The 25002-nt window shown below is 56.3% G+C and overlaps 1 protein-coding gene across 4 annotated transcripts in view; it reads right to left on the minus strand.

Annotated features, from left to right (window-relative positions):
* The window catches only part of ITPK1 (inositol-tetrakisphosphate 1-kinase), a 139978-nt gene that overhangs the window by 98138 nt on the left and 16838 nt on the right, over positions 1-25002 (minus strand). Inside the window, exon 3 of one of the 4 annotated variants that reach the window (XM_016145468.2) lies at positions 9192-9216. The exons of 1 other annotated variant lie outside the window; for it this stretch is intronic. In XM_016145468.2, the coding sequence (XP_016000954.2) occupies positions 9192-9216 (25 nt within the window). Of the gene's footprint in view, positions 1-933; positions 958-6782; positions 7152-9191; positions 9217-25002 lie in introns of those variants that run through there. 2 more of the 4 variants (XM_036238316.1, XM_036238315.1) reach the window with 2 other exon arrangements.

Below are 25002 nucleotides of genomic sequence, written 5' to 3' on the forward strand. Positions count from 1 at the left end.
CCGTGTTGTCCTTCAGTCACCCCCCCCGCCCCCCACTGTGCCGCCGGAGGCCAGCAACTACCACAGTGCAGGGCAGACCCAGCCTCCCGTTTCTGGCACGGGACCAGGCATGGGGACACGACAGTAAACCACCACTGAGTCCCTGGCATGGGACGCGGCCGTGTATGTGACATGGGGGGGAGGGGTTCAGAGAGATGGTCTACGAGCCACGGGCACCGCCACGCCAGGATAACCTGATGCCTTACGCTCAGTAACGTCAGCTCTAGAAGTCCATCCACAGAGAGAACCTCAGATGCGAACTAGCGCAGAGTCCAGACGCCCGGCGAGACACCTGGCTTGTCACGGCAAACCAAAAACGCTAGAACTTGAGGCTGCGGGGCAGAGAGGTCTCCAAACGCTGGCTCACCCACCTCCCGAATGCAGGCCACAAAACTAAGGACACAGAGAAGCCCAACTTGGAGTCACACAACATGCAACAAATAGCGTACTGTTTGTAAAGATATGAGAAATTTTGAGAACATGTCAAAAGAACTGTTTTAATGATTATCTCTGGGTTTTCATTTTCAGGCCTATCTTTACTTCCTAAAATGTCAAGAAGGAGCACATCTTACTTAATGAGGAAGGACTAACAGAGATTTCTCTAACACAGACCCTCAGGGCCTGCTGCTGTCCCGCGTCCGGCGGCTCAGCACTCAGCTTGCTGCCCAGCAGACACAGAGCACACCCCAGGGCCGGGTCCTGCCCTCCTCGGGCACCAGAACGTCCTGGCTTTTGGGGGGAAGGGGCTGCTGGGGGGACAGGAAAGTTGCCACGTGCTTGATGACACCTGAACAGGTCTAACGGCACAAAACAAAACATGAGAATGAGGAGGGGACTGGAAAGGGAGAGGCCAGCTTCTTAGCCGACCGAAAGAGTCGAGGAGGCTGCACGGACCCTGGACATTGAGCCGAAGGCAACAGCTGTCTCCGCCCTACTTTCCACAGCGCCAGCTGCGCACTGCTGAGCACAGGACACGGCCCAGGGCGTTCACGGCCGTTCACCGTCTCTTGCTCTCAGCCCCTGGACCTGAGAGGCCCCAGGGGGGGGACCCCCAATTCAAGTCAGCACCCACTGTTAGCGCCGAAGACTCTGCGACTCTGAAGTGCATCCGGCTTAGCTGGGGGTCCAGGCCCTCCAGCTGCAGGCGGGCGCTCAACGCAGCGCCGGGATCGTGACGACGGCCATGCGGACCCTGGCAGGCCACTCTGGACGACCTCGCCCAGAACGACCTCGGAGCCGGCGGCTGCTTCCAGAGCTGACTCTTTGCTTCTGGCTCCCTCGGGCTGCTTCTCGTCTCTTCCCTCCCTTCCTATTTGCCCGCATTCCTTCCTCCTTCCGGCTCTGCTCGAACGTGCGGTGCTTCCTCGCTGCACTCCGACCCCGCGGCAAGTCAGAGGCCAGGGGAAGAGCACCCGGAGCTGGGAAAGGCAGCCCCGAAAGCGCGCGGGGCTCCGCCGGCGCCGAGGCGGCTTCTGTTCGCGACGGCGAGCCTAAAAAGCTCAAGAATAAAAATAAAACTGACAGGACCGAAGCCGTTCAGTCGAGCCGACGGCCCTCAGTGTCATCGTGTGAGCATGTTCCCAAGTCTGCCCTCCGCAGCGGGGTCCCTTTTAACGGCTGCTATAAACGTTTGACGTGAGCAGATCTGCATTTATCTGACTCTTCTTCCTGCCCCGTGTGTCATCGTCATGCAAAAAACACTATGCCGACCACGCTTACGCGTAAATTTCTATTTCTATGTCGAATATATATATCCTGAGTAAATGAGAACGAAAATAACTTCCGACGTTTTGAAAAAAAAGGAGGGAAAAATCTGTATTTCACATTAAAAAAAAAAAAAAACCTTAAAGGAATTAAGCTAAAATCCACAACAGTTGGAAACCTAAAAACGGCACGGTGGTGGGGCACGGTCTCCGCACCAGGCAGCTACTTTTCTCAGCAGCGCAGATCCACCTACAGCCGATCCTGCCCCCCCATAAGCCTCACGGTTCGTAACAAAGCACGAGGGAAGATAAACTCGGTGCTTCGGTTTTATTCGGTGTCTCAGATCCTGTGTAGTGAGTGTCATCCCATTTGAAAGATGAGAAAAGTGAGATCACACAGTCAGAACACAGACTATGAGAAACCCGAGCCCAGACAGACCTCTGGGCTCCACATGGAGGGTCGAGCACGGCCAGGAACAGTCTACATCCCAATAATAGACCAGAATCACCATGTGGGAATGTTCTGTGCAGAGCAAATTTCCCCCTCCGGTGGCCGCCCTCCCCGGAGGTGCTGCGTCTGCCGCCTGCGGTCAGGGTCAGGGTCACGGTCAGGGAGCCCCTGCCCATGAGGAAGTGGCTGGATGGTTGCCGCGAGCAATTTCAGTGGCGAGGATGCCAGGCCCCCAATAAACACCAGGGCAACTGCCATTCCTAAAGCCCCTCGTCCCCAGCTCCAGAGCACCGGGCAGAGGGAGCAGAAGGAAGAAAACATGTTGACAGGCGTCCAGCTCGACCTGTGCTCCAAATACCTGGAAATAAAATCCAGCCAAGGGCACTGAAGTCAGCCAGCTTGGGCACCCTGGAGAGAGTGTGGGTGGCAGAAGGAACCCGGCTGGGGATTAATCATTCGACACTCAACTGCGTATCTTCTAAAACAGTTTTTGAACCGTATGAAAATAGTACCTCGATAACAAACTCATTTTTAGAGCTGAACGGAGAGTTCGGCATCTATAATCCTCGAGGAGCGTATTACTGAGCCACGTGAGCCTCCCCCTGGCTCTCGAGGAGGAAGGCGGCACTGAGGGTGTGCTGCGTGCATTCAGCACACACGCGTGTGGACCGGCTTTCCTCCCCCACTGCTCCTCTTCCTGCGCCCCGCGTCTGGGATCTGGCCCCTCGCTCTCCCTCACCCCACATTCGCCCAGGTACCACACCCTGCCCTCTGTCTCCTCAGCCCTCCAGCGCTGCGTTAATTCCAGCCAGACCCCGTCACCCTCACCAGGCCTCAACTTCCTACCAGAAGCCCCAGCTAGCTCCTCGCCCACCAGTTTGGCCTTGTCCAAAAACCTCCTCCGTGCGCCCACAGTGGGACCTTGGCCCATGGCCTCTAAATGGAGCATGCGCACAAAAGCCCCTCAACACCCCCTGACCCAGCACCCCATGAATGGCTCACCAACCCCTCTTGTGGTCTGGCAACTTGCCAGCTCCCTCATAGCCAAGGTCCCAGAGCTTCCAAACCACCAGCAGTCAACAGACCCCCTTGTCCAGCCTCTGGGTCAGCATTCACGTGGCACTCTCTGCAATGGCATTCAAATACCGCACCTGCCCACCCACACCTGCACCCAGTTTATTCCTTACCAAGAGGCATTAACCTTCCTGTAAGGCCTTCCCCAGCCTGTACCCGCTCCCCACTTTAAGTGCTAGATCTCATGTCCTTGCCGGCCCGCACACAGCACAGACAAGCCCTCCCTGCCCTCCGCGCTTGCCCATGAGCCTGGGGCAGTAGCCACTGCACCTCCAGCGCTAGACACCTGCACCCCCCACCCCCGTCCTCCATCAGCCCTGGGGCCCATGGCCCGTTCTCAGCATCTCTCTCTCATTTTTTTTCTGCCTGATCATCTGCCATCCAACTCCCTTCCCTGAATGGTTTGTGGAGAAAAAGGGCAAATGCAGAGACAAAGAACTCCAACATCTCAAGCAAGCAGAACTTCTGGAGCGACCCCGAGCCAGGCCCGCTGCCCGCCCCGCACGCTCTGGCAAGCTGGGGAAACGTTTGCTCCCTCGCCCGCCTGACAAACAGCGGCTGCTCCAGAGACTGGGTTTCGTAATGTCTGAATTCTCAAGGAATTTGGAAGGAGGACAGTGAATCTATAATCGGCGACAGTACTTTTCTCACACTTACAGCTTGCTCATTTGCATTTTAAAATAAAACTCCAACCCTTCGCCTGCTAACGGTCATGTCCCTTTCCCCTGTCGCTTTGAAAATAGCTGGGGAAGGACAGCCCAATGAGCACGCTGGGGCAGGGACGTGGGCAGGCAGAGCAGCAGGTACACTGTCCTTTCGGGGTCTTCTTCCCCCAAATTCAGGGCTGCTCTGGAAAGGGGTAGGGACCAGGGACGATGGAACCTCAAGGCCTTCCTCACAAGCCTTCCCCGCAGAGCAGGTCAGAGTGGAAAATGCTCCTAGGTGAGACAGGCCCCCGCCCGACCCTCGGCAGAGCCCCAGGCCCACCCCGAGTCCCCGCAGGCTGCAGATGACCCAAGTGGCCAAGGAGTGTTTCCTCTCTAGCCTTACTGGGTGGAGGGGTAGTGATGGCTGTGCCACCCATGCTTGGCATTTTAGCACCTAGCTGTTTCAGGGGCAGGAGGAAAAGGGCCAGGCTTGGACCTGCCTCTCAGCCAGGCTCTGTCGGGTGGACTAGGCTCATCAACACTAGCCAGGTTTACCCTGCCCTCCTCCAGGAAGCCTTCCTGACTCACGAGCCTGGGTCAGGACCCTCCTCTGAGGCCATGCCAGTGATCCCCACCCACCTTGGCCTCTGGCTGCCAACTACGGACTTCAGAGCTGAAAGGACCTGGCCTGGGCCCATGTGAGTCCCCATCACCTGCAGCCTGGTACACAGCACATGCCCAGGAAAGACCGTGGAAAGTAGCTGCCCGATCCGCAGCTTGGAGGGGCCCTCACCTCAACAGCTGAGCAAGGCCAACTGTTAACACCTGAAATGGTAAGGTCAGGAGGGCCTGTACGGCCAGCATCCTCATAATAGTACAGAGAAGGAAACTGAGGCAAACAGTACCTGAAGACTATCACCCTCAAGACAAGCACCTGCAACCATGACAGGCATCTAAAACTACCACCTTCAGGACGGGTACCTGCAACTACCATCATCATGACAGGTAGCCCTCTGGACACGAGGGTGGTGGGCATTTTGTCCCATAGCCCTTGCTCCCCTCTCTCCTTGTCCTCTAGCCTGAGGCCCAGCACTAAGCACAGAGTGGGATTTCCACTGCTCCTGGCCCTCCTGGCCTCAGCCTCACCTGGGGCTTCTCGCACTACGTGAGCAGAGAACAGCAAGGTTTCCTCATTGTATTGGACATCACTTGGCCTGACAGACCCAGGTTAGGGAGGCCAGACAGCCTGCGGACAAGCCCGCTGCCAAGGCCTTTCTGGGTCTCAATGGACGCACAGGCTCCAGTGGCCCAGCCCTGGCAGGGCCTCTAGATGGCCGGCCTGAGAGCCAGGCCGCTGTCCTCTCTGAGCCTGGGTCTGAGCAGTAAACGGCGTAGTGTGCTGAAGCAGTGGCCTTCAAACCAAACCTCCAAATGTTTAAAACTGTTTCTATTTGCACATTTTCAAGTTGACATCTAAAATTTCTCATCATAAGTTAAATACTTGTAGAGGATGTAATTTCCAACATATTGTAAATATTAACATTTCAAAATAAAACTGTTACTATTTCCCTTTTAAATGGATCCAATGGAATCTAAATATCATAGCAATTTGAGATCCACCATCATCCATCTTAAAATTACAGAATCAGACTCTTCTTAAACACCTGGAAAGTTAGCAATGTTCCTTTTGCTTCCTCCAATTCCCAACCCACACCCCTCGGAGATGTTTCTACCATCAGTGTGTTTGGTGTTTAAAAGCCTTTAATTATTTTACTGCTAGGCAAAAAATATATATATGCTTTAATTTTTTAATTTCATGTGAACATAAAGATCTGAGTGTCAAAAATTTCCTTCTAGACAGATTTATTATCACAATAACTATTAGTACACAACTCTACAATATGACGGAAATATATTACAAATTTATACAAGTATAAGCATACAAAATTAAACCTTGTTAGAAATACATCTCAGAAGAGATGAATGGGAAATGTTTGAAATTGTTTCAAGCATCCAGATGGATATTACCTATTGCCAGAATAAGGCTGAGTCTATTATCAATTCTCTCTCTACTTTTCAATTTGTATAGCTATAAAGGGCTGAAACCACTTATTCAAATAAATAAAATGGAATGGAAAGAACACATTCTCTGAATTCCTTCAGAATTATATGCCAAGGATTACAGTGCTTTATTACCAAAATCGTTTTTAATGTTCTATCAGCTGACAACTCCATCAGATTCTCTTTCGCTTTCATTGCAAGCGAAGAACTAGAGGAACCTCACTAGCCCCAAGATCACAGTGAGCAGCCACGTGACGCCCAGGGGAGTCTCATGCCCCATGCCACACACCAGCTCGCATCTGCCTGTGGGGAATGAGTGTGCATTTCTGTAGATAACCAGCATCCGGTGTGCCAGGCGCCGTCCTGACTACTGTACCCAGATTAACTCCATCAGGCCTCGCCGCGCTCGCGATGCCAGGGGACAGGCACCATTATTATTCCCATTTTACAGACGGGGAGACTGAGGCACCGAGCAGTTAGGCAACCAGCCTGAGGTCACGCAGCCAGAGCCACGAGCCCAAGAGTCTTGCTCGTCACCACCACGTGCACTGCCCTCCCTGGAGCTGGAAGGGGACCACTGGGGCGCAGTTTATAAGCCTCTTCCCAAGCAGGTCGGCTGCGGAAGGGAGCTCGTGAGGAAGAGGAGGAGCCACGAACCTGACTTCTTAACTGTGCCCACACCGCCACCTTGGCCAGGTTAAGCACAAATGCTTCTTTCAGGTCAATGTCATCAACGCCTGGCACCTCAGAAGACCCAATAAGGAAGAGAATAACTCCCATGACAGGGACAAGCACCACGGCACTTACCAGCATTTTCCATTCTTGCTTCCCTTTTGAAACAGTAGCCAAAGCCCAGGTAGCAACAGGCCTGGGAGTGCTTACTAAATGGGGCCGTGTACGAGCACACAGAGGGGACCCAGTCAGATGATCCACGGGGCTCTGAAGACAGATTGACCCGCACTCACAATCAACTCAAACCAGTTACCAACCCAGTTCCTCAAGAGAAGTCACAACAGCTGAGCCTCTCAGTTTCCTCATCTCTAAACTGGACATGAAAACACCACCCACTGCACAAAATGGGCAATGCCCATCGGGGCACCTGACGCAGGAAACGCTGGGCGGTGGCTGGTGGCCTGCACATTCTCCTCTTCAATCACTGACATCTAGTGACTGGCCATACGCTCACTGCCAGTGCTCACTGCCAGTGCTCACTGCCAGCGCCCGGCAGGCCAGCAGCCTAGGGATCCGGCTCCCAGAGGCCTGGTTGATTTTGAAAAACCAGCCAAGTGGATGTGCTTCCAATTTTTGCAACGAGCCTTTCTCTCTGTGTCTTAAAATCACAAGTTCTCCAAACACTCGGGGAAGCCAGGAGGAGGTGAACAGAGCGGCGTCGCGGAGGGTTCTGTTTGTAGATGCTGGTGTGGAAAGCGTCCAGTTTGGCTGCACTCTGGTCCCCAGCCACCACTTCCTCCCCCAAGTCATCACCAAAATGAACAGCAGACACATGGAGTAGGATTTCATAATTTTTCTTCTGCCTGGTACATTCTGAAACAATGGCTCCAGTCTCCTGGTCCACCCACAGACTAAGCAGATTAAGGTTTTAGTCTAAATCTCCCCTGGGCTGTCCCTCACACAGGAAGCTCCAAGGCTCCCCCCATTCCCCCTTCCCACCTCCACCCCCGCACCCCTCCAATGCGGGGGAGGGGGGACGCTGCATCCCACTGTGTTAGTCCGGGATCTTTCACCAAGAGGAATCAGGTAATGGGGGAAGGGCACATTTCTTCCCCTTTTAAGCAATGTTTGTTGGTGAGGACGTGAATTCACTTCCTCTAAAAATGGCTCCCAACAGAAATTTCCCCACAGGCCCTGACAAGAGGTCCTCGGAGAAGCACCTGGCCCTCCGCTCGGTGAGCAACGACGGCTCCCACTGCGGACTCCAGCCTCAGTGGTGGGTACAGCAGCATCTGCAAAGCTTCCGGGGACTTCCGAGGTAACTCTCAGAAAAGACTAATAGACAAAAATAATCCAAAGCATCTTGGAACAGGAAAGGTCTGAGACACCCAGCCCCAGAATGACAAACATACAACTGTACCCCATCCGTCCACTGCTAGGCCTCCAGCGGGCGGCATCGATCGGTCCCTGCCCTCAGCTGTTCACAGATTTAGAATCCTCCGGGCCTCCACTGCCAATCAATTGGAAATGGCCCTGAAAGCAAACTTCTCAGCCATTCCTGAATTCTGACTTTTCTCTTTTGATCTATGGAGAAATTAAAGTGCACAGAAATCTGCACCTTCGCAGAGACAAGATGAGCCTGGAGGAAAACTCAAGAGCTGACGAGGGTTTCAGGAACTACCTCCTCCCCCAAAGCAACCTCAGCCCACGACCTTCAGAAAAGGGAGGCCAGAAGAAAGAATTCGGCAGCACCCTCTCCCCCACCAAAGCTTCCTTCCAGACAGAGGTGCCCAGCCCACCCCGCTCTGCCAACCACCCCCGTGGCTCCTGTCAGGACTGGACATCCACTGTGGGACCACAGAGGCAGCCCCAGGCCCTGGGAGAGCTTCTCTCCATCCTTCCTTCTTCCTCTTCCCTCCCTCCTTCCTTCTCTAGCTGATAAGTAAGCCCTACCCAAGTCCACCCCAGGGTGAGGCAACAAGGGGCCAGAAGCCCCCCTCTGATTCAGTCCACCCCCCAGGAGCCAGGGGCCCGCAGGGAAGGTCAAGTGCGACCTGACAGCAAAGACGCAGAGGCACAGGCCCTGACTTCGGGGGAGGGGGATGGGGACAGGAGTGGTCTTGAGGACAATGCTACTCAAAAAGGTCTGAGCCAGGAGTGGGCTCACCCCCAGAGGGCTTGTCCCCCACCCCTCCCCGGCCCGTACAGCCTGAGGACAGACAAACCCTGGGGGCCGCAAGACCAAGGAGACCAAGGAGTGGCCACACCCCCTCACCCTACCCGCCCTCGCCCCCACCAGGAGTGCCTCCCTGCCTCCCCCAGCCGGCTCCTTCCACAGACAAAGCCCCAGCAACCCCGCAACCCTGAGAGGCCACCGCCCCGCCCCGCCCCGTGCCCTGCCGGGGAGGGAACCGTGGGGCGCGCGCAGGGGAAACTGAAGACGAGGCGCACGTGACGAGAGGCCGGGGCCACACTCCAGGGACAGAGGAGAGGCCCTGGGCACAGCTGGGCGCGGAGGATGGTGAGGGCGTGGTCCGTACTCACCTGCACGACTTCTATCCCTCGCTTCCTGTGGGGTAAAACAAAGACAGCAAAGGTTACTCGGAGGCAAGAAACACCCTTCCAGAACATTCTCTACGGCCGGCTGAAGGCGGGGGGGGGGGGGGGGGGGGGGTTGAGGACAGGTAGCGGCTGTCCCTTTCATGCCATGGTCCCCAGAATGGTTTCACTTCCAAAGGGAAGGTCTAAGAATTCCTAGTCCGTCCTCAAAGCCACCTTCTGGCAGAAAGTGAAGGATGGCTCCCCAGAGGGACTAGGCCAGAGTCCTACAGACACCCTGATTTGTTTTCTTCACAGCCAGCCGCCCCCTCCCTGATCCCAGGACCAGGCCTTTTCTAGGCAGCTCCAGCCTGGACTGCCGCCACATGCACCACCAACAGCTGGTCGCACGCCTTGGCCTGGCCTCCCAGGTCCACCCCAGCCTGTCAAGCTCATCCACTTGCTCTCATGCAGAGAACCCCCAAACCCTTTGGTCTTGTCCTGGCCATCTGCGGCCCTGTTTCATCGTGGCCCATGCCAACATCCCTTTGGCCCGGGCTTGGTCTCCCTCCACCGCCCCACCCTGGTCCCTCCCCTCCAACCCCCCCCCCACCAGCCCCACACCCTGACTCAGCCCACCCCATTACAGAGCAGGGGTCTCTGATGAGCGCACGAAGGCTCCCTGCTGACTCACCTGCCTTTACCTCCCCCACCCACATTCCTTCCTGCAAGGTGTTCCGGGCACACAGGGTTTTGTGGCATCTTCAAGCCTTGGTCCCCCACCTTCCACCCAGCCTTGAAGATTCAGCTCAGACAAAACGCACCCCTAGGACGCCTGCCCTGAGCGCCACGCCCTCTCCCCCATCCACACAGAGCCAGAGTGCGCCTGAGAACTCGGCGGGGCGGGGGGGGCTCCCACTACCCCACCCTCGTTCTGGAGTTCTGATGGGCTGTCAGCAGGGGCAGAGTGCCAGAGAAGGCGCAGGGGTGCGGGAAGGGCACGCTGACCACCGAGCCTGAGTCCACTCTCCTGGAAGAAAGGCTGGGCCTCCTGCAGAGGCTCGGGGGCTGTGGCCAGGCGAGGGGAGGACCTGGGGTCACTCGCCCCCACTCCCGCTGTGGCTGACACCATGACGCTGTGTGCCCCACGCTGGCTCTGGTGCCTGCCTGGCCAAACATGAAGAGGTGAGCCACAGCTCAGCTCCTGCGCCCAGCCCGGCACTCGGGGCACAGCGAATGCTCCAGCCGCGGCTCAGGCCCTCGAGGGCCTCGCAGTCTAAGGGAAGAGTCCCTCAAGTCCCCACGAAATCTTCTGGGTGACAGGGAGCAGCCTCACGACGGCACGGCTGAGGGACACCGACCAACCGTACGTCTGGAGGTGAGCTCACTGGACCACGTGTTTGCCAGCGCCTCTGAGACCCTGGCACAGATCAGAGCCTCGCGAGGAGCCGCTGCACGAGACGGCAAGACCTGGCGAAGAGAGCTGACCAGGTCACACTGCAGGGTGTGCCTCTCTGCTGCCCCTCAACCCCCAACACCGCCACAGAACCCCCCCACCCCCGCCCCGAGGAACCAACTAGAACACCACGATGGTTGGTCAGGGGTCCTAGCCATCCCACAGCTTCTCCGCCCTTCTGGCAGGGTGGCCAATATCCATCTGCTTTCGTGATTTCATGAGGGGACAAACTGGACACAATAGCTCAAGCGCTAGGCCACCAGAGCCCACAGCACAGGGACAGACTGCGTCAAAAGGAACCTGTGCCACGCCCAGCCATCAGCAAACAGCCCACGCCGTCTCTGAGCTCTGCGGACATCTCGGCGCCCCGGGCCTCATTCCCAGGCTGTTCTGGCCCCACGAGAGCATCGGCGACAGTAAACTGCCAGTCGCTTCGCACGTGCCTGCGCCTGCCCCTGCCCCTGCCCCTGCCCCTGGATAGAAATCTTAACCGGCTGAGGGAAAAGCCCCTAGGGAAGTTCCAAATGACAAGACCAGGACTGGACTGCACAAAGGGAAAGATAAGGACACAGCAGGAGACCGGCATGTGTACGTGACCCGCAGCAGGTGCAGAGGGCCGGTGCCACCAGGGCCTGCCTCCCCGCCGAGTTAATCCTCACGGGAGCGGCACCCAGGTTATCCCTAGACACCCACAGCGGCAACTTCCACTCTGCCCACATGAGCCATCTCCAGACAGCTCTACCTCCTCCGGCCCTAAAAACAAATAGTTCTCTAACTCTGAAAAAGAGATGGAGTCCCGACCGTAAAAGAAACAAAGTAACCTTGAGAACGGACAGGCTGGAAATCCTAAGTGCAACTGAGCTCCCAGGAGCCAGTGCGGTCTCTCTGTAGCTCAGAGCTCCATGAACAGATAAATTGCAACTCTGGCAGAAAAGAGGAGGCTTCGCTCCCCTTTCAGTCCACATGGGGCCATACCTGTGCAGGAGACCCCCTTGACGGTGCGAGAGCTAAGGTGCCCTGAGTGCTCACGGCTCGCTGATGCCCTCAGCAACCCCGAGGGAGGGGCGGTGATGGCCCCCGCTCCTCAGGTGAGCGAGCTGAGCCTGCAAACTCAGGAAGCGTGGGCGCTGGCACAGAAGCACAGAGAAGGTCAAGCCTGGCCTCTGTACCCCAAGGCCACGGTGTACCAGGGGAGACTAGGAGGGGGCGGGTGGACAAGCGCCTGCTGGGCCCTTCTTCATCAGGAACTTCTGAAGGACAAAAGTATCCACAGCCTTCTCTCCCAAGCCTGAGGTTCCAAAAATCCGGCCATGACCAGAAAGTCCAGAAGCTGAATTATGATACCAAAGGGGAAGAGCAGGGTGGGGACGGAGACGGGAGTGGGCAGAAGGGACGAGAAACCAGAGGGCTGGTGTGTCAAGTGATTCACTGCTCCTCCTGGAAACCCCAACTTTTAGGTCCGCCCCACACACAGACATGCTCAAATATCCAAGTGTTTAACAACTGTGGCTGTTATCTGCCACCCTGTCTGTGATAGCAAAAGATGACAGCCACACACACACAAAGGAATACTATGCAACAGTTAAAAAGAATGAGGATGTGCTCCAGGCGCCTGTAGGCATTAATTATATCTAAGACAAGGCTAGGTGAAAATGCAAGGTATAAAAAAACCTGTGTATTGCTTATAATTATTTCAGTTAAGACAAACGTCCGGGACAAGCATGTGTGCACAACACCCAGGACACGCAAAACGAATCTGGAAGTGTTATGAGGAAACGGTCATCGGCTGGCCTCTGGTCAAGGGAAATTGAGGCTGGAGGCGGGGTGACAGGCTGGCCTGTGGTCAAGGGTAAGTGTGCCGGAGGTGGGGCGAGACTTCCTTTTCATTGAGCACTCTCATGCATTTCTTGAATTTTGTGCCACGTGCCTCTAATAGATTTTCAAAACTAGAGAAATAATTTTTTTTAATTATCTTTTAATTAATAGGTAAAACTCTAGTTGCCAGCATTCCCAGAGCCTGGCATGAAGCAGGTGCCTGATCACGGCATGAATCAATCGAATGACCGATGAGGTGAAGCAGCGAGCTTAGCAGGATTTATCTAGAAAAGCTTCCAAATTCTGCTCAAAGAGCAACTGAAATAACACCCATTGAAGGGCCAGTGGACTGCCATGCACGGGAACATTCAATTCAGATTCTAAGCCCAACCAACTAAAGACCTGGTACCGGGAAACCCCTGGAAAGCGGACCGGACCGAACGCACTGCAGTGTTAACTGTGGCCACGGCAGGACAGCGATGTGTGTTTTTCCCTTTTATTCTCTCCTGTACTTTTTAGTTTTCTGCAATGAGCACAGATATTACTTCCAAAATCATAGAATAAGTAACAATGAAAGTTAAATGATTAAAGAACTGTACCTTGTATGTACCTGGAGAATTTTTCAGGCTCCAAAACTCTTGTTTTCTTGATAAATATTGCATTAAGTTTTAGAGAGAGGTCTACCCCACAACTCGCAAATATAAACCTGTTTTCCCAAAAACTGGATTATCACAGAAGGGAGGATCCATTTTGCAAAAAAAGGACTCGGCCTGCCCTCAGCCCAAGTCCAAGGAGAGCACAGCCTTGGAGAATTTAAAATACTCATTTACAAAACAAAATGCCCTTTTGGGAGAGGAGGAAGAGCAATCAGAGAAGGCGTCAGGAAGGAGGCTGCATTTGCCATCTGAACAAAAAACTGAAGGGAAACTAGAGACAGACACTGGGAAGAAGTTCAAGAGAAACAACATGAGGAGTAAAACAGTAAAAGATGTCTGGGGTATGGGAGCAAAAGACCCACTGAGAGAGCAGGCGGGGGCCAAGAGAAGCGGGTGGAGATGCAGGCTGGGCAGCCCCAGAGGCCAGGACGGCCGGGCACAGCCTGGTCTTTACCTCGCGGGCCAGTGGGTCCCAGACTCCAGGGCAGATGACTAAGAATCACCACTGGAGGTGGTCAAAAATACTAATCTGAGGTCCAGCTCTAAAGACTCTGATTGAGGAGGTCTAGGGACAGGCCCTGGGAGGGGTCTGAAGTTTGTCAAGCACCCAGGTGTTGCTCAGGAGAAGCCAGGTGTGAGAACGGCTGCCAGCCCACCAGGAGTAGCGGGACTAGATGTGCCCAGGGCGAAGGGGAGCAGGGGGCCGTCACTCAGGGCAGCCCTCCCAGGTCCTGGGGACAGGAGTAAAGGCCACGAGGAACCAGAAATAGCTGTGACGCTCACATGCGGGGCCGCAGGCGGGACCACGCACAGCCACCACGGGCCCACGGGAGAGTGCATCTCGCAGGCAGCTGGGAACTTTCTTATTTTTTTGACCAGGAGGTGGTTAGATGCCCAGGACTGAGCTGGGCAGACAGTTCAGGAAGTGTCTGGGCAACAGGAAGAAATGAAAGAGGTGGGGAGTGTCCCCCAAGAACATGGAACCAGACCCAACTGTACTTTGTGCCTCAGTTTCCTCATCTGTCCAGTGAGGAGAATCCTGGAACCCACCCCGCAGCTCTGCTGGGCCCTCGCTGGGGCTACGGGCTTGTCGGTTGCTCTGCCCCGCCTTTCTGCCTTCCGGAACTGCCCCTCTTCCACCCCGCGTGATTCTGGTGGGCAATCGAATGACCTCCAGGGGTGGGCACCTGGCCTGGCACCTCGCATAACTGCAGGACAGGCATGGGACCCAAGCCAGGCCAGCCCTGAGCCTTCCCTAGACAGGTCTGTCAGCAGGGCAAAGGGCACGGCCACCACCGCCCGTGTGCCCGGACTCTGGAGGAGGCGGCCCCGCCGGGAGGAAAGGCCAGCATCCTCTCGCTGCGTGAGGCCCAGGTCCAGACGGCCTGCGCTGTCTCCTCTCAACTTTCGGCCGTCGAGTCTTGCGGAAGCCAGTTTACACAGAGTCCCTGCCACCGGCTGCTGTCTTGCTTACTACAGCAAGACGTCAGTAGGTGACAATGGCTACCACTTCCTGAAGATGATAGAAATTGCCCTGGACGACCCAGCGCAGAGGGAGAGGGGGTGACAAAGGAGCCCAGTGACAGAAAGAGGACCCAAATTGGAAGGAGAAAACAGCGACATCCTAGAAGCCAGGGCGGCAGGACCACCATGAGGGAGAAGCATCCACGGGCCCACAGCACAGCAAGGCCACGTCAGGCCTGAGGCACGGCCACTGGAGGTGGAATCGGGAAGGTTAACCCTGGACACCCTGGGACCACGACCCCCGCTGAGCGGCAGGCCTGTCGCACAGCGGAGAAAGCCCCAGGAAAACCAGCAGCAGGCACAGGACGTGTTGCTAAGCCACCCTGGGTCTCAGCTTTGACGTCAGTTAAATGGGTGTGACCGTTCCAGTCAAACAGGACCTTCCTGCGCAGGTATGAGACCGGAGGGCCGCACGCAAAATGAAGCACATGCAATGGTGAAGCAGGAAAGGAGAGAGGAAGGAGCAAGCTGAGACACAGAGTGCCCTCCGACCAACGAGGAAGGGCAGTCCGGTGACAGCTGAGAGAGCTCCAGGAGCTCAGAGAGGGCAGCGCAGCAGGCGAAGAGTGAAGCTTGTAAAAATGAATGAATGAAAATAATGCTAATGGGGCCGGGGGCTTGGGTTCTTTAAGAACTGTTTTCCCACAATATGCAAGGCCACAGCCACTTGCTCCAACCCAGGCGCAGCTAGGGATGGCCCCCGCAGACGCAGGCCACCACTGAGGAAGGGGCCTGCAGGATAATCCAGCTGTGGAGAGAGGTCAGGCCAAGCCAGGCCTCCGAGGAACAATGTCACAGTAAAGGGAATCAACTGGAAACACAGGCTCCTTCCCACCAATGGGCAAGGAAGCAGCAGCTGCACCTGCACCCAGAGCAAAAAATCGCTTAGAGGCAGAAAGGGCGCAAGGAGGCAAGTCGTAAGCGGGGCACATTCATCCAAGCCATCTGCAGCAGTTTGGTAATGACCAGATTTCAAGAGCCCCCCCCCCATAAGAAAGCCCTTAATGCCCACAAGGCCGGCAGGCAACAGGCCCTCCCACCTCTCCCTGCCCTGCAAAGGACTCAGGGCTCCCTAAATAGGCGGCCGGGCCTCCTCTCTTGCCACATGTGCACGATGCGATGTTCCTGCTGTCTCAAATGCCACCCCAGCATCGCCACCGAGCCCATGCTCAAGGTCAGCTTCTTAGGAGCCTTCTTTGGCTCCCGCTGTCCTCAGAGCCCCCCGCTCCCCGCACCCCCTGGCTCGGTGCCACTGACCAACACCAGGCTAAGGGCTCTGTGGGGGATGTTAACGGCGGCTGCTGATGCTGGCAGATCTCCTCCTGGGTACTCCCCACGTTAGGCACAGGTGACCCATGCGACTTCCAAGTAGAAGCATTCAACTGCCAGGGCCTGACTCGGGCCAGTCCACCTGCGCCTCAGTGACCAAGGGAGCACGAGGACACACATGCCGCCCAAAGCTGCCTGGACCCATTCCTGGAAAGAACCGGGCTGGGAGGCCGTGAAGCCAGGCTAGGCCGGGAACCAGAAAGAATACGAAGAGGACCTTCAGCCAGCGGTGGTTCTTAATCGGGGCGATTTCGCCCCCAGGGGACACGCAGCAATACCTGAAGACATGTTTGATTATCGAAATGGGAATATTTCTTAGTATTTTTGATTATTTAACCAGAAGGTCGATGCCTACAATGCACAGGACAGCCTTCTAAGACAAAGAATTATCTGGCCTAAACCATCTACGGTGCTGAGGCTGAGAAATGCAGGATACAGAGGACCCTCACAGAGCCACCACGAGGAAGACACCAGCCCTGGAGAGCCACCAGGTCCAGAGTGGACTCTGAATGAACAACAAACTTTCGTTGCAAACCTCTCAGAGTCGTGTGTTTCTGCAGCCTGATCCAGCCGAGCCTGACCATGAAATGCTTATGCCCTCCGTCTACACCCCAAATTCCTGTCATTAATACCAGGCATCTGGAGGTAGAGCAGAGGGGGGGCAGTGCACCAGTCCTTCTCCTCATCAGACCCTCCCAGGAGAGACCCTGTTCTCTAAAAACACCCTGACCAGATACAACTCTGCCTCTGCAGAAGCTGTCCTCCCTTCTAGAATGCCCTCCCCCTACTGGCAAACTCCTGCTCATCCATCAACAAGAGCTCAAATGTCATGCTCACCAAGAGGCTGTCCCTGCCCCTTCCCCAGGCAGCCATACAGCCACCTGACACTGAAGACTACTGTGTGCTCCACTGTGAGCCCGAGCCCAGAAACTGTGTTCTTCATCCTGGCACCTGTGCCCACTGCAGACCCCACACCTGCCAGGTGTCCTGCAAACATTCCCTGAATGAGTGTCCCGGCCACCCGGGGACAGGGCTCCGGCCCTGAGGCGTCCTTGCCTGTCTGCTTCCTCAGCGGCCCCGTTCACTTGCTGGTAGTTGCACAATTTGGATTTTCCTCCTATTAACAGTGCCAGAAACCAAAATGGCCCAATATAAAGGCAACATATGAACAGAATTTTAAAGCCAGTACAAACATTTGAATTGTTTGGACAGCTCAGGGAAAGAACCAGATAAACTGAAAACTGCCATATGTCTTTTTTTTTGGGGGGGGGGGTGACACCCTTCCCCTGATTGCACAGTCATCGGCTCCCATAACCGAAGGCCTTCCCCCACACTAGGCACCCCACCTGGAGGAGGCAGGAGGGCAGGCCGCAGGGCACCTGCCGAGCAGACGCAGTGTGAGTCAGCGTGTTCCTGCAGACCCGAGCCGAGCCCGCGGGTCCCTGGAAGCAGCCTCTCCTCGGGAACCCAGGACGTGGGCGGGAGGCAGAGCCGGTGACTCACCTCCCCAGCACCTCCTGGAGGACAGCAGAGTCTCCGGGGCGCCGAGGCCCTTGCTGCTGGGGCACACCCCTCCCTGTTCGGCAGGGGGAAACTGAGGCAGGGGTGGGCTAGAGAGTACCCAAGGATGTGTTCTGCCACATCCGAAGTGTCAGCCTTTCAAACTGGAAATCACCCCCACTTTTCATCTAAAAATTAATGTTGAAATTCCCTTACTGGTGCTTCACACGCCCCCACCTTTTAATATAAAAATTCTCCACTTGGAAGTCTTCTAACTACCCCCTTGCAGGTGCTGTAATTTTTCGTCCTCCTAATTAGGGATCAGCCTCAAAGGCGAGACGGGACAGGGGACTCCTAGGAGCGCGACGGGCACAGGGACTGCAGGAAGGGCTGGCTCCAGCCCTCCTGCCCTGACCGCCCTCTCCCAGAGGTCAGCCTCCTGCCGCAGGGCCAATGACTCAGTCTGTTCTCTTCACAGCAGATCCTCAGTCCCAAGAATGCAGTTACTTAACTCCAGAGTGAAGAGCGAGGGAAACTACGGCAGGAAGGGGCACGGCGGGGACTCCGGTGCGGACGTCCCCTTCCTTCGAACCCACGCGGGAGGGCGAAGCCCGCGTGGTCTGGGGCGGTGCGAGCGCCTATCCTCAAGGCACCACACGCTTAACACAACTGCCCGAGGGTGTCTGTGTCCCCGCCCCGCCTGTGCGCTCACAGGCGACACGCTTTCAAAGGCTGCATGCCCCGGCAGGTCGACCGGCTCCATCCACGGGGTCCCGCAGCGCTCCCCCACAACCGAAAGCTCCCTGCTGGCCGGAGGCTGGGTTCCCAGACCCCGAGAAGGCTCCTTGGAGCTCCTGCAGGTTGGGGAGTCACTGCCCTGCTGTTGGGTCTCCAACCACACAAACAGTGAGTGCCCTCTCTGTCCAGGCCTGGAACGGCTCGGGAACGGAGGAGCCCCCAAACCACAGGCCCCGCCTAGGGATGCAGTGGCCACACAGAGAATCTGAAAACTGGTGTGTGGGTCAGGAGGCCCCCGAATACAGCAAACTTCTGGAGGTGTCGGGGAGCACGGGAAGGCGAAGACTGCTCTTTGAGCTGCACCCTGGGGGTTAACCAGGAGGGAGGCCACAAGCAGGGCCAGGAGAAGGCGCACCAAGCACCAGGCACACCTGGGGCAAAGTCGGTGCCTCTGGGCATGTGGGGTTTCCTGGGTCCCACTGCCACAAGCATCAGGGTTGTCATACGTCAAAGCAAAAGTGAAGTCACCTTCACCTCCGGTCTCAGAAAACAAATCATGAAACACCTTATTCAAATATTTCCCTGACCCCTCAGCTATTGGGAGCGGATGGGAGCTCCAGGAGTCAAGGAACCACCTTATCCATCGGCCTGTGATTAAGGGTAAGGAGCCTGGCTCTGACCTTGACCCAGCAACTCCCCAGTCAGGCCCCGGTGTGTACCAACACTACATTCGTTTCTTTCTGCTACTGTAACAAATCGACACAAACACAGCCGCTGAAAACACCACCCTGCATCCTCTCTCACTTCTGGAGGTGGAAGTCTGAAATGGGTCAGAGGGGTGCTTCTTTCTGGAGGGTCTGGGGAGGACGCATTGGGAGAAGGGGAGTGACATTTTCCCGTTGACCTCAAAACCAAGGCTCCTGCCACTCTGCCGCCCTGTGAACCCCGGCAGCTCCCTCGCAGTGCCCACACGTGGGCTGGGGCTGGGTGAGGACTCCACGCAGGTTTGTTGGGGGCCTCAGCATCGACAAGGAAAAGGCTGGCGCTCGATGGCCACAGTGCCCGCAGGGTTCCACAGGTGCACTGGGCAGAACCAAACACTGACCCGGAGGCCCCTGATGGGAAGACACCCCTGGGACCAGGGACGTGGAGCCTGGGTGGCGAAGATCGAAGGCCCCAAGCCTGGGACACGTGGCTGGAAGACACAGGGAGAGGTGATGTGCCTGACCCTTCGGTCCACCCGGAGGCCCAGGAGCGATCCCAGACCAGCCACGCTTTCCCACCCGCCCCTCCAAGGCCCCCTGGCTCCACTGAGGGCCACCGTGTTCCTCAGACCCTGCCAAGTGACTCTGAGCAGCTACAGACACTCCCAAACGCAGACATGTCTGGAGCCCAGGCCCAGCACCCGGGCGCGCTGGCATCAACGGGGCCCACCCGACCCCCATTACCAGGCCCGGGGTGCCATGCCCTGGCCTCGGCACCCTTCCCTGATGCACCGAGCACCTGACGCTAGAGACAGGCAGCGACTTCATCTTGTGCCCCCAAGACCCTCGAATTTCAGAGAATTCCAAAAACCCCGGCACAACCCAAACAAACGGGAGGTAATACCAGTAATTCCCGGGCCCACTCCCTCCCTCCCCGCCCCAGGCCTGTCCTCCCCAAGCCAGGGAGAGGGGACAACGGTCGACTTGCATGAATTTCAATGGCTGCATTTGAGGGTGCGCTGTCCTATTTTTTTCAAGTGAGGAAATTCGAAGACGTTGAGAAATTCGTCCAAACGCTACGCTAAGTGAAATAAGCCAGAGAGAGACCAATATTGCATGGTAACACTTATAGGTGGAATCTTTAAAAGAGCTGAACTCACAGAAATGAGTTCAGAGTAGAATGGCGGCTGCCGGGGCTGGAGGAAATGGGGAGAGGCCAGTGACAGCGAACGGACTTCCAGTTACAAGACGGATAAGGCCTGAGGACCTAACGCAAAAGCTGGTGACCCCGGTCTACACTGCTATATTGTAGAATTAAAATTTACCGAGAGAAGTTAAGAGTGTCACCAAAAAAAAGAAAAAAAGAAAAAGAAAAAAAAAAGTGAGTATGTGAGGTGATGAGTATTTTAATTAACTCAATGGTAAGAATCCTTTCACAATGTGTACACATATCAAAGCAACGCAATATACATTTTAAATATATTACAATTTTATTTGTCAGTTCTACTTCTTCCGTAAAGCTGAAAAACATATATATTCACATAACTCGCCCCTGACTCACAGCAAGTAAGCCACAGCAGAACCACAATCTAAAGTCAGGTCCTTGTAAGGGAAGACCACCCTCGTCACATGACCTGTGAGGGTGGGAGGGTCCAGCCGGGTCTGCTATGGGTGAGGCTTCTGGGGTTTCTGGGGAAGAACTGTTCTGGACAGAGCTGCTGCTCCTCCCCACCCACCCACTGCCCCAGTCTGGGCCAAACTCCCTCCTCAGACCCACGACCTCCAACAAGCTGGGGGAGGGGGGTCATGGCCCCTGGGAAGCCTGGGAGGAAGAGCCCAGAGGCTGCTTCCTGAGGAACTGTGACTGGCCTCAGGCGCCCGAGGTCACTCAAGGCCCAGAAGCAGAAGGAGCTAGCACACCAGCTTCTCCCTCCCTCCCCGCAGGGCTGACAGCTCAGAGGACAAAGTCACCTGGAATCCACATGTTCAGAGCAGAAGGCATCCGTCCTGCAAAGCAGGACAAGGAAGCAGGTTGCAGCCCAACAATAGGAGGACAAGGCCAGCTTCCAAAAGAAGGCTGTCGGGCGGGTGGCGCCTGCCCTGCGGGGGAGGGGCTCACGCTGAGGCAAGGAGGGGAGGACACATGGGCGAGGTGGCAGGGCTGATGTCTTAGGGCCCCGCCCCATCTCTAAAGGATTCTGAACCCACCAACGAGAAAGAGCAATTGGCCCGGTCACGGGACTTGAAGCAAAGGAGCGGCAACGTGTAGGCCGAAGAGGAAAGAATGAGGGCCTTAGAAAGCCCCGAGGCCTGCTCCTGGCGGGCGGGCGGGCACACGCCCCCACCGCCTTCCTGCCCAGCCCCAGGCCCTGCCAGGCTCTGCAGCTGGGAGCCATGGCAACAGGTCCCAAACAGCTCAAGAAATCCATCAGAGAGCCCCACGCAGTGTCACAGCAGCCACCAACCCAAAGCCAAAAGCCGGGGTGCCCTGGGCAGAAGTGAGAAATGCCAAAAAGAGGAAGCCCGGACTCTAGCCAGAAGGGAAGGAAAGCTTGAGAGCAGCAGTGGGCAGCCTCCCTGCCCCAAGAGACACAGGCCTCCGTCCTGAAGGCCACCAGGCCACCATCCTGCTGTCCCTGCACGCCCCCCTCCAGCCTGTGACCCTCTACATCTAAGACATGACTTATAGCCTCACAAGCCCCTGAAGTCCTCCTGTGGCTTCCCCTGACCACCTGGCATCGAGGCCTCTGTCACACTGTGCCCACCTTTGTCCAGCAACCTCCACCCGTCTGCTCCTGGTGCACGGGGCTCCGTGGCCACCCCTGCAGGCTGGTTCCTTCACACTTCTGACCGCCTGCCCACCCCGCTGGCACCTCGTCTGGAACACCCCACCTCTTGACCACCATCCATGACCGGCAGCCTCTTCCTTGCACAAGTGGCCGGAGGGCAGCCCGGGAGGAAGGCCCAGGGCAGCCCCACAGTCAGGGCGAGAGCTGGAAGGGCCAGCAAATGGTGCCTGCTCCTGGACTGGGTCCTTCCTCACGGAAGGACAAGGCACACAGCCCGCTGTGCCAACCCATGCCCACCCCAACTCAGGATGTTGATGTGCTGGACAACTCCCCACAAATGATCCCAACTGCCAAGATAAGAACTCAAAACAGAGAGAAATGAGCCCAATTGGCAGGGGGTGGCCAGAGGGGGCTTATTATTATCTTTAACTTGCCAGGTTTTTTCTCCTTTTGACTTGCATTCTCAGGAACTGCCTTTCTTTCCAGGGTATTCTTTTATTTGTTTCTTTCTTTCACGCGTTCTTCTTGAGTACCTACTATGCGCACTGCTGGGGACACAACAGTGCAGACAACATAACGGGTGCCTGTCCTCCACGAGTCTGCGGCACAGAGGAGAAGAGGGTGAACAAGCAAACCACCGAAGCAGGTGACATGTTCTGAAAGGGACACTCAGGAGGCTGCGGCAGAGAAGGGGGCGCTGCACTGAGTGACGTCTAAAGGAACGGGGGAGGCAGAGCCTGCCAGGCAGCAGGAACAGCGTCTCCAAAGGTCCTGAGGTAGAAAAGAGAAGTCGCTCAAGAGCCGAGGAAAGACCGTGGTGGCAGAGCCCAGATGGGGAAGGAGAGGGGCAGCAGGCACGTCTCCAGCCCCGAGGGGCTGTTCTTGTGCCATCTGATAGCCTGGGCCAGGAAAGTCTCTTTCTGCTTAAGCCCGCCTGAACTGGGCATCTCTCACTTACATCCGCAAGCATCCCGGCTACTGCAACATCCACACCGAAGCACCACACCCCACCACCTTCTCTGCCAACCTGCAGCTCAGTCTCGAAAGTGGCCACCGCCAGCCACCAAGGTGCCCAGTCAGGCACAGCATCGCCCTCCACTTCTCTCCCTCGTCCCTGTCCCATGGGTCACCACAGAAAGGTTTCATTTGGGCCTCTAGGCGGCCAAGGGCTGGTGGTCTTTCTCAGGCAGATGGCCTACTGTATGCTGCACAGAGAGGCAGGAAGAGAAAGGCAGGTGGCCACTCGGCCGAGGGGAAAAGAGAACTCCCAATAACGAGCCGGCTGACTGCATGTAATTATGACAGGGAAAACACTCTTTAAAATTAGCTCCCCAATTGCAGATACAATCTCAAGTGTACCTTACAGTGTGATTACAGCATCAGCCCCACGAATATTTTATCATTCGGGCCCCTGTGGGCAAAAAGTAACAGACAAAGCACCTCCGGCTGCCCAGGGAAGGCATCAGCTCGGGGAACCCCGCAGGAACCAGCCTCGCTCGCCTCCACACCTAGCGCAGGGACCTTCCCAAGGAGGCACGCAGCACATCTTTCTTCTCTTCTTTTTTATCTTTAGGATCTTTGATGTTCAAACGCAAATTCCAAGAGCAGCCAGTTCATAAAAACAAGGAACGCTTCACTTACTACGGCATGCCGGGCGCTGTGCTGTGCCTCAGTTTCCCTGTGTGTACATAGTGAGCACAGCCAATGTCACCACGATCAGCCTCCTCCTCCCATTTAATGCTCAGAACGGCACCGGCCCTGTTCTCCAGATGTGAAACCCAAAGCTGAGACTCACATGAGCCTTTTGGCCAGAGGCTGAAGAGCCAGGATATGAAACCCACTCTGCCCGGGTCCAAACTCCACGCTCTTGTCACACCAGGTCCTTGCTGGGCTCGGGGGATGGTGGAAACAGTGCCATCCTGAGCTCAGTAAGCCACTCCTGGCAGAGCTGACAGGCCCGCGTGCACCCTGACCTCGGCTGGCAGCCTGACCCCCCGGCCTTGGCACATGGACCATCTTCAGGTCTCTGGGTTTTGAAAGGTCACAGGTTATGGCTTGGTGGCTGGCCTCCATTCGTCCCCTCTAACCCCAATTGGTGCCTTCTAGCTCTGGGGCCTTCACCTCCCCGGGGCCCCTCATTTCACATGTAACAGAACCAAGGACCAGAACTAAGAGAGACTTGGTTTGCTTACAGGAGCAGTAACATCCTGGAAGCATTAAAACCTGAGGGGGTGGGGAGCAGGGTGAAGGGGCACAGCTAGGGTGAGACCCCTTCCACTGTAAGTTCTTTCTCGTCTTTTGATGTGAGCCATGGGGCCTTAATATTTCAAAATTTACATTCTCTCCACCTGTTTTAGAACCTCTGGAGGCGACCCTTCCCAAACGTCTTACGGACAACTGATAGAACCTTGATTTGAATGCCCAAGGAAGTCACAATGCCAAGTCCAGAGAGGTTCCACACCCGCCACGTCCCCACCCCGCCTGTCCCGTGGGCCACTTCAGAACAAGACAGAAAGGAAAGGAGGAGGAGGGCAGGGTCTCTGCTCTGGGAACTCATCTGTGCCCACAGCTCAGAGGGGTGTCCCCCACCCCACACAGCACCCTCACAGCTAAAGCAACGAGGGCCGTTAGTCGGACACAGCCACCGTTTTGTCGTCAAGTGCTTGCCCGGCACTGAGCACTATACGCACACTTTGCCCCCAAGCACCAGCCCTGCAAGGTGGGGACTGTCATCCCTGACTGAAGCTGAGATGTGCGGTGACCTCGCAGTGGGCAGCTAGGACCCAAGCCAGGGGCCCACGCCTGGGCCCCATGCTCCTAACTTCTCGGTGTGGGTGCAGCCACACCTGCCGCTCGCAGAGTGGGGACAGGAACACGAGACTCAGCGGGTGCTCCTTCACCTACGGCCCATCTCCCTGCCTCCAAGATGCTGTCACCCAGGCTTCCAGCAGCCCCCGCAGCCCCCGTCTGCTCCCCAATCCGACACTCTCAGAGTCCCTGCTTGAGGACCCCTGACCTCTCAGCATCACGCCTACACAAACGCTGCTCACGACTTGGACTATTGTAAATCCAGCCTGACCAGTGAGCTCCTCCTGACCTTCAAAGACCCAGCTGAGGGTCACCCCCTCCGGGAAGCCTTTCTTGATCTTCCCAAAGTTACCCCACCACAACCGCCACCACCCCTGGAGTCTAACCCTTCAGCGTTTCTCCCCGCCTGTCTCCTCCACACAGCTGGGCTCCCAGGGTGGGAATGTCTCCGCTCCCAGCACCCAGCACAGACCTGACCCACGGCGCCACCCAAACACC

The sequence above is a fragment of the Rousettus aegyptiacus genome, unplaced genomic scaffold, assembly GCF_014176215.1.
Source record: "Rousettus aegyptiacus isolate mRouAeg1 unplaced genomic scaffold, mRouAeg1.p scaffold_m13_p_3, whole genome shotgun sequence".
Taxonomy (NCBI): Eukaryota; Metazoa; Chordata; class Mammalia; order Chiroptera; family Pteropodidae; genus Rousettus; species Rousettus aegyptiacus.